Here is a 10064-nt window from a genome sequence, read left to right as displayed (position 1 = left end):
AGTAAAGGAGTTAATAATTAAAGATCTAAAATGGCCATAAGAGACCAGTGCCTTGATTTTTAAAGTGCCTTGTAGCAAATTCCAAGCTGATGGTGCAAAGATGCCAAAAGCAGATCTTCCAGTATAGAAAATGTCATAAAGATGAGTCAAAGCTTCCTCCAATTAAACAGTTCAAAAACTGAAGCCATCCTAGTCGGCACACCTCACCAAGTTCAGTCATCTCTCATAACTGCTTTCCTTCTCTGGTCAAGACATCCATCTTTCACCACTCATCACCAACCTAGGTGTAAAAATGGACCCTCATCTAACGTTTGAACCACACATAAAACACATCTGTTAAAACATCATTCTTCCATCTCAAGAACATTGAAAAACTCCTCACCTCACTCATCCCCCAAGACGCTGACTACTCCTTTGTCTCCTCCAGGCTGGACTACTGTGATGCACTTCTCATCGGGATCTCTGGCAAGAGTGTACAGAAACTCCAGAACAGTCCTGCCCAGATCCTGATGAGAGTGTGGAAACAGATTACATCTCATTATCCTGCACTCACTGGCTTCCTGTCTCTCTCAGGATCAAACATAAAATCTCATAACTTACCCATCAATGCCCCTCCTAAAAGAGCCTTTCTCTAAACCCTCTCCCTAAAACTACTATTTTTAAACCTTGTTTTACGCTCAGGTCCTTAACTCTGCCTGATTTTACCCGTGTTGTTTTTTTTGGTTTTATTCCAGTTAGCACTTTGAGATTTCTGTTAAAATCCATAAAGTGCGTTATAAGTCAAATGTATTATTATTATTATATCAAAGGTGCACTGTGCAGATTGGGTATTGAAATTTGAAAGTTGGAGAAGTTAAACAATTCTTTGTTATATTTTGTAAACTGAATACTTTACTCAAAGAAAAAAATGGGTCCCTGAACACTGTTTGGAGTGAAAAAGTTACCAGGAGAGTTGCAATTTCACTGTTGTGGGCCCCCCACCATAACTTCTCTCGTAGCATTTTATCTTCAAACTGTTCCAGGGACCACATTTTCCTCTGAGGACAGTTTGTGTATAGAGTCATGAACATACCACAGAATCTGTACATTTCTCCAACTTTCACATTTCTCTACCTAAACTCCAGTGCACATTTAAAAAATCCCAGTTTGTTTCATGTCTTGGGAATCCATTTGATCATGAGCTCATAAAGCCTGCCTGTGTTTTAAAGCCTTTTAATAAGCAGTAGGCTAATTAATTGTTAATAAGTCAATTATAAAACCTTATACGATGCTTATAAACATAAATAAGTCTATGTTAGTGTTAATACAAACATATTTTACACATGTATTATTGTAATTATACATCAAATTAGAAACATGTAAACAGTTGATATACCGGTCATAAACATGACTAAAACATTCACTAACATGAATAATCGTATTCGTTTATTTAACCAGGAAAGAAACTCATTGAGATTAAAAATCTCTTTTTCCAAAGTGTCCTGGTCAAGACAGACAGCAGCACAATGAACAGAGTTTCACACAAACAACGAGCAGCCAAACATACCAAAATATATCATTAGACATTAAAAGACAAAAATAACCAATCTGAACAGCAAATGTTCAGACTTCATGACTGTTCAAAGTATAAAACACTTGTATTAATTGTAAAATATGAATGAACAATTAAAACAAACTTGTTGATAGACAACTTATCAGTATTAAAAAGATGATTCATATCAGTAATAAGACTACAACAGGTTCATGCCTTATAAAGACTAATACATCCTTTATATGCACTTTTTTTTAATAAAGCTCCTTTGTAGGATATAAAGTTTATCAAATTATATTTTCAGGAACCTCAGCATTGCAGTATTTTAGCTTTCTTGAAATAAACACAACGATGAGCTTTCTTACTTTATTTATATTGTTTTTTGGTACATACATCAATATTACATTCGTCAAGAGAAGGTCTAAAACAGTGGGTGCAGATGTAATGATGAAAGGTGACACAAGAGAGCGCTGTTTCACTGCACTGTGAAAAGACACCATCAGAAACATGTTGTGGGTCATTGGATACTGAAACCACTCCTCAACACTGCACATATTTATATAAAATATAAAAAAATCTGTTTGTTTCATGTGGTTTGTCAGACAGAGTCTCTGGTTAGAGTACTTTTCATCTGTTTGTTTGTTTTGTTATTGCAGAGTGTGTACTGACTGTGACTACAGGAAACAGACTTATAAAATGTATTATTATCTCCTTACTACCTGCAATCAATATCAAAACATGTGCAATTGCTAAATCCATTGAAAAAACTTTCTTTGGAGTTCATGCTTCCTGAAAGATTTACTTATTGTTTTTTTTTTTAAATAATTCTATAAATGATGTCTGTACCTGCAAAACTATAATGCACCTCCCTGCAGGATTGTAAATATCACATTTTCTACAACAAATAAAGGAAAAATGCACAAAACAAATAACAGCAAATAAAATAAAATCTTTTGTTTATCAGACTTTGTTCAGTTTTGTCTCCAGATTGATGCAGCAGCTCATGTTGTTAAAGTTAAAGCTATAAAAGCCACACAGTTAAAGAATATAAATACAAGAGAAAAAGTCAACACAACTAAGAATCATAAAACATCATATAAAAATGAAGAAGAAGACGACATCACATAAATTCAAAACAAAATGAAGATAAAGAGGGATGGATAAAAGATAGATCGTAAAATAAATATATAAAAGAAACAGAGAATTGAAGACTACAACATAAGAAGAAGGCTAATTAGTCGGATTAGGAATGGATAAAAACTATTAAGAGCGAATGGTTGAATAAAGGAAAGGATACATTAAAATAATTAAGGTACAGTATGATGTAGGAAAAAGTTAAGTCTTTCAAATTGAAGTGGTCTAGCAATGACAAAAAGCTTGATTGCTTTCTAACTCTGACTCTCTCTCTCTGTCTGTCTCTCTTTCTCTCTCTCTCTCTCTCTCTGTCTCTCTCTTTCTCTCTCTCTGTCTCTCTCTCTCTCTCTCTCTCTCTCTCTCTCTGTCTGTCTCTCTCTCTTTCTCTCTCTCTGTCTCTCTCTCTCTCTCTCTCTCTCTCTCTCTCTGTCTGTCTCTCTCTCTGTCCGTCTCTCTCTCTGTCTCTCTCTTTCTCTCTCTCTGTCTCTCTCTCTCTCTCTCTCTCTCTCCCTCTCTCTCTCTCTCTCTCTGACTTCTGAGCCTGTCAGGCACAAAACAAGAGCTTTAAGTGAACATACAGTATTCAAGGCAATTGCAGTCTGATTTGTGTGGGAAGGATCAGGAGCAATTTTTTCCAGTTTTCAACTCTCTTCCCCTTCTTTGACTTTAATATGTTTATATATTTTTTTAATTATTATTATTATTACTGGTGAAATCAATCTGGAGAAGTGTTTTACTTTTTTTCATGTTTTCAATATTCCCAGTCTCAAGTGTTTACTTTTCAAGTCAAACACTATCACATGTCGTGTCGCGTTCATTATCAATTCCATTTCCCACTTTGGATCAGTCTATGCATCTGTTGTTCCTCATCTGGTGATGCCACATTCACAAAGCACTGCAGGATGTCATGGCAGCTACACAAACCTCAGTCTGGAGCTTCCTCACATTTCACGACTGTTTGCATCTGTGAGGATCGGACACAAATACAGAAAGAGGTGAATGATAAATATTTAGAATTAGTGATTTTTGTGATAAATCAGGAATAAAGCAAGTCTGAGAGCGATGTATGTGTGTGTGTGTGTACTGACATGATTGTAGATCAGCCGTCAGTCTCTCTCTTTCGCTTTCTCTTCATGTTTGTCAAAAGGATGCAAACAGCAAAAGTAACCCAAAACACCAACACAGGAGTCAGGAACAACCAGGACTGTGTGTTACTGCCACCTGTCAGAAACATATATCACCAACATCAGTAACATAAACATCATGTCTCACTGAGAAGATGAACATTCACTGTTTCTACTTGTGTCGTTGTGTCACCTGGACTGCAGATGTTCCTTACATCGACATGAAGAGTCTTATTTTCAGCAGGGTTGGCTGCCACACATCTATAAGATGATGTGTCATCATGTCTGTGTACAGTGAGAGGCAGTGAGAGAGCAGAGCTGCTCTGGTTGATTATTTCCTCGTCTTTGTACCACAGCAGAGTCGTCTCTTCAGTCTTATTCACCAAACACAGAAAGGAGCAGCTCTCTGCGCTCACGTTCACAGCTTCCACTGCAGGAGCTGCTACAGACTCTGGAGAAGAAAATAACAAGTAAATGTTTTCAGGAGGGTGTTGATGTTATAAAACCAGAGTTATGCCACAAACAGCAGTGACATTATTCTTTTAATAATGTACATTATGCTTTTATGTTGATCTACCCAGACTCATCACGGTCTTCAAACTAGAGCTGCATTTTCTGTTGTCGAGACACAAATCTGAACATTTCTAGAATTCCTCTGGGCATCTTTCAGATGTAGCAATACAACAATCAATTTGATTTCTTGTGATTTAGGTAGGCAATGCTATATATCCGCTCAAATAATGTAAAAATATATAGACTACTGAGGTCACTAAGGGCTAGGATGCCAATGACTGGAGTGAGTAAATATATGTTACTTACCATATACACTGAGTTTATGACTTCTTTTGGAACTAATTCCTTTTTTAGGGTCAATACTATAAACACCAGAGTCATTCCGCTTTAGTCCTCTGATTGTGAAAAGACCAGTTTTGTTGTTCCATAAAAGTCTGTCCTTGAAAGGTTCCTCCAATATATCTATTTTTTTGTCCTTCACTTCAGCAATGCTACTTCCTTGAAATATAAAAAGTCCATTCTCCAAAGGATCAGGAAAAGTGATGGATCCTCCCTTAATGCCTGACTGGTGACTCTTCAACTTTACATCAGCAGATGAGACGATCACTGTAAAAAATAAATGTGTTAGTTAGGAGTTAGTTAGTTCTTTTTTAGATACATTTCAATAATATAATAAATTAAAAGTTTTAAGGAAATAGATAAATATCTTACTGCATCTTTTAAAGACAAGGACACCAGTGCAGCGTGAGTTAAATACAGTAACATAGATAACTCAATTTACGGCCTCTAAAATCTACTAAACATAAAATATAACAGTTCATTAGACATGATCAGGTGAAATCACATTTACAGGTATGTGCAGAAAAAAAGTTACCTAATAAAAAGATGATGATCCTCAGGTGTAACTTCATTGTCGTTTTCAGATGTCAGACCCGTTCAGCACTCAGGAGTGTGTGAAACCTGCTCATGTCACCACCGAGCAAAGAACAAGATAAAAGCTAACCTTCTTCTTTAAAAAGTGTAGCTTCCTGTTTCATAACAAACAAGCGGTTAAATTCTAAATGAAGCTTCTCAAATAACTCAGGGTCCTGCTGCCAGAGCATGTACCAAAGAACAAAACTTATTTGTGTACTTGTTTTTTTTTATGATGTCAAAGTAATATTCATATCACTTTTATCTTCAGTGTGCATAATTCAAACTCTTGTTTAATCAGGGGTTTTCTCACAGCAATATTACAGTTACAATATTTATTGACATCACGCGAATCATGTGAAGGTAACTTTTTATGGGAACAAAATTTAAAAAGGGTATGGGCAGATAATCAACTTTCAACAATGACAGCCAATGGAGAGGCCCGCCTCAGTTGTAAGTGATCATTTGTGTGTATTTTCAGGATTTACAGCTGAAAAAAACTCACTGCCATTAATAAATAAGTAAACATTTTGAAATTGGTCTACATATTTGCAGATTAGTTTACACATTTGTGGATCTTTTTACACATTTGTGGATCTGTGTACACATATTCAAATAGTTTCTCCACAATAATAACTCCATAACGATAAACATTTTTCCATCTATAGTACGACAATCACAAAATAGCATAAAGATGACTTGAATCACACAGCTACTTGCTGACTTTGCAGGGGTTACATTAAACCATACCCTTGAATCTACATTATTTTTGATTGGCTGAATAGGAAGGAGACATTTTTTTTTACATTTACATACAATGATAAATATTTGTGTGTGCATTGACAAATATTTCTGTGGATAGTAATTTATATAAAACATTGCATTAAAAGTTCCTTTTGTGTGCATTCATGAATATTGAGACTTATCAAACTCCATAGTTTTCTGTAGCTCTAATAGAGATCTAATTTGTGCTCACGCTGCAGTAGACATTTAATATACCTGAGCTGTCTTGAAAAGCAGGCCCCAATTGGTTCACTTGAGGTTCTTAATTTTCTTTGCAATATTAAAAATATTGTTCTAAATGCAGCCCAATCAGTTTGAACCCTGTATCTAGAAATGTCCCCAGCCCAGCAATAATTTGCATTAATTTTGTATCATTAGAAACTTGGTAGTATTTTTGAATGGTTGTGCATCCCGCACTCATTTCCTCCTGAGACTGGAAAGATCTGTATTTGTTGGAGCTTCCGATGACGCAAAAATCATAATTTTACTAGTAGCTCTACGAGCCCCAATATAGCAATGAGGTGGCTGCTGCCGACAGGCCGGTCTTCTACCTCGGCAGCCGCAGCAGAAGACCAGAAGGCTCGAGCTGGGGCGGACTGGTGGTGTTGGTGCTCTCACTGTTTGCCTCTGGACACAGACATAGAGTCTGTTTTCTACCAGGAATTTCCAAGATGCCAATTCCTTCAGGAAGAAATCTCGGAATCAATTGAGATTGAAACTGCCGTATGTGTTTTAGTAAATATCTGTAAATAGAGCATCATAGCTTCAGTGGGAGTGGCCTGCGGTGCTGTGAATTCTGATATTTGGTGTCTTTCATCCACATGAGCCAAAAAGACACTTTCTGCCTTTTCTTGGTCAAGAAGGCACCAACTTCAAAATGTATTTCACATTTCTACTACATCCATGATTCAATGTCAATACAGATTCATGTTTCAACGAGTGAAGTATCCCTTTAACATCTTCAACATTAAGCATTAGTTCCACTTTATAAACCATAAATCCCTCTGCCTGTCAATGAGATTTTTAATATCAATGAGGTTTTCCTAGTTAAAAACATATTCCATATGTACAGGGGCTGACCCATTGGGTCAGGTGACCTTGTGGATAATTGGCTTTAAGACCATATACCTTTGAGGTGGGGGTTGATAGCATAAGAGCACCTGTGCATCCCCATTGTCACTGATCATTTTGAATTGATCGTTTGTGTGAATTGAAAATGTGTGAGAAAGTGAGTTAGGAGAAGACTGTCTTTGCCACTTACTGGTGTGGAAGAGAGAGTGGCTGTTTACTCCACATATGCCCGCTGTTTTTCATGCTGTCAGCATTCAGTGTTTCTCACACTCCATGCCTTGCATATTATTCTGACGAGGGACTGACGCACCACAGGTTTGAAACCTAGCCAACTAATTCTGTGGATTGTGAGTACACAAAAATGTAAGTTCCTGGAGTATTAAGTTTGCCTGTGCTGCGCTCCTGTATTTAACCAGACTAGTGCAGCCCTCATGTTCCCTTTGGGCTATTTGCTAGGGAAGCCTAGCTGACCAATTTTATGCAATTTAAGGATATAAAAACACTATTCTTAAAATGATGTACTATTTGCCAGCACAGCCCTTAACAGAGTCCCTCCCCATCCTTCTTCAGGGGGACTAAGCCTCGCTAAGATGCTCTTTTTATACACAATCACGCTACTGACCTTTCCAAGTTTACCTTATCAACTAAAATGTTCCATCAGCTGTTTTTTTGTTACCACTGTCCCAACTGTTTGAAACATGTCAGAATGAAATTCAAAACAAAAATAAGTTTTCGTCACAACATTTAATAAATTGTCTTTGTGCAATTTTTATTTAATATGGGTTTCCATGTATTTCAAAGCATAATACCAAAGAGAAGCTCTTTGTTTTTCTGCAGAGATAGTCAACAAACCCTTCTCGCAACAGAAGAGTAAACAGGTATGGAAGGGGTTAAGAAACTGATGTGAGGTCTTAATGACCAAGAGATTTGACATTTCAACACTCACATCTCATTAGGCCTTCAAGTGATTTTTTGTACCAAATTTAAAGCATTTCTCTAAAAGGCTTCCCTGAGATATCTCAATCTCACAAGTACAATTTGGGTGCCATAATAGGATATTATCTCCAGGCATTCCTTCCAGGCATTCTTCTTAAAGCCCTGTGATTTGTTGCATTGGACTGATCGGGCTTTAAGCCCTAACATTGAAATATAATGCTCTTTTCTTTACCTGATTAATCCTGAACTTGCAATTTAACATTAAAAATATTACTATCGCTATCTGTTCCCCTGTGTGCTGCAAGTGGGAACAAAAAACCACCTGTCACAATAAGTCTAACTATAGTCTGTGGCATCTCCTCTCAATACTAACAGCCCACAAGTGGAACAAAATGTTAAAACATATATCTATATATGCCTGCATGTAGTGTGAGAAACAAAGAAGAAGTCTTCTCTGTGGTCGGTTTTAGAATTGAAAGTGAGCTATACATGTTTTTTTGTGTCATGCTGTGATTGACTAGATGTCTCCTCTGTTTGTATCTGGACAGCATCTCTTGTATATAAGCATTTATTCTGAAGCATGGCGTGACAGAAAGATGTATGTGGTTTCAGTCACAGGGAACCACAGGTACAGAAAACCTGCTGCAGTGTGGAAAGAGTGTTGTAGGGTCTTCACAGACAGTAATGCTTCAAACATGCAGTCAACTGGAAACTGAGGCTTAAACAAAGAAGCAGAAGTCTAATGAAAGTTTGTATTCTTTAATAGTGCTATATGCAAGTTGTCTTTCTTGTATGATTGCAAAAGGAAAAATCATAAATATATTTATCTGTAAACGGCATATTAGCTCATATTAATGTTGTATTCATCCCTGGCCAGTCTTAGCATATTTCATTAATTCCACTGTGAGTAGTTTTTACACAAAATCATGTGTAAAATACACTGTAAAACCCAAACAACTCAATAAAATAGTTGAAACTCATTACATCAAAAACCTTTAGTGATACTAACTCTCTTTTGTATGTTACAGTAACAAGTACATTTTACTTGTTTAGTTTTTACTGTACAAGTAAAAGTTTTTACTGCAAACTCATTTTTTTTACTTTACTATAAATGATTTATGATCTGTGTAAGAAATTGGTGACATTATACATCAACTTAACATTTTTAAGTTGCATTGAGCTGCAAAAGCTGTCCTATACTGTAATTAAAAACAGATTTATTCTTACTTACCTCTAAGTAATTAAGTGTTCCCCTTCTTTAGACATTTTTAAGACCAGACTGAAGCCACACTTTTTAGCCCCCTAAGCATTTCAGTGCCTTAAGATCGCCCACCATTCCACCCCTTAGTTTCCTGTGGTCCCAAAGGTCGAATGTGTATGTTTCTTCATCCTATTTTGCTTTCACCATGATCTGCTAATTTTGTATATGCATGTTATCTTACTGTTCAGCACTTTGGTCATCTCTGGTTGTATGTATTTGATTTGAAGTGGAAATACTCTATCATCTGCATAAAGTTGAAATTGACAGTTGGAACAAATTTGTGGATGATCCTTAATAAAAATATATAACAGTAACAGACCTACGGGAGCCTTAAGGTACACCTTTTCCATGATCATAAATCTGATTGCATGTCTTGAAGAGCGACACACACTGATGTCTGTGATGAAGGCAGGCGTCAAACCCGAGCAGAAAAAATACAATTTAAACTGCTTACATGATATAAAGATTAAAGACAACCTCAAATTAAAAATAAAAACCGACCACTGCTACTCCATGTTTAGTCTGAATCAAGACAGTGAGCTGTATAGGATCATAAATATATTTATCTGTAAACGGCATATTAGCTCATATTAATGTTGTATTCATCACTGGCCGGTCTTAGCATATTTCATTAATTCCACTGTGAGGAGTTTTTGATACATTTTCAAACAGTCCCAGTTTAAGACTGATGTACTTATTTGTCTAACGGACAATACAAGTGTAGATAAACCACTTTGTCATCAGCGGGTGCAAAAACAAGAAAAAACTTAACAATATAGTGTTGAATTAGCAAATAAAA

General features: G+C 36.4%; 1 protein-coding gene across 1 annotated transcript; it reads right to left on the bottom strand.

Annotated features, from left to right (window-relative positions):
• Window positions 1-3104: 3104 nt before the first annotated feature.
• Window positions 3105-6086, bottom strand: LOC114922071 (uncharacterized). The gene is made up of 5 exons (XM_029282787.2): window positions 5177-6086; window positions 4609-4908; window positions 3983-4240; window positions 3754-3886; window positions 3105-3629 (listed from the first exon to the last, which is right to left on the bottom strand). The coding sequence occupies exons 1-4, from the start codon at window positions 5211-5213 to the stop codon at window positions 3765-3767; spliced, it is 717 nt and encodes a 238-aa protein (XP_029138620.2). The 5' UTR covers window positions 5214-6086; the 3' UTR covers window positions 3105-3629; window positions 3754-3764.
• Window positions 6087-10064: the final 3978 nt, after the last annotated feature.

The sequence above is a fragment of the Labrus bergylta genome, chromosome 1 (assembly GCF_963930695.1).
Source record: "Labrus bergylta chromosome 1, fLabBer1.1, whole genome shotgun sequence".
NCBI lineage: Eukaryota > Metazoa > Chordata > Actinopteri > Labriformes > Labridae > Labrus > Labrus bergylta.
This window is presented reverse-complemented; position numbering and strand designations above follow the sequence as displayed.

Excerpts from the sequence above, each read along its gene's own strand:
- LOC114922071 (XM_029282787.2), bottom strand. The coding sequence starts at position 5,213 with ATGAAGTTACACCTGAGGATCATCATCTTTTTATTAG. Across the intron at positions 4,909-5,176 it reads GATCATCATCTTTTTATTAG|TGATCGTCTCATCTGCTGAT; the intron begins GTAACTTTTTTT and ends TATTTTTTACAG. Across the intron at positions 4,241-4,608 it reads TCATAAACTCAGTGTATATG|AGTCTGTAGCAGCTCCTGCA; the intron begins GTAAGTAACATA and ends TTTCTTCTCCAG.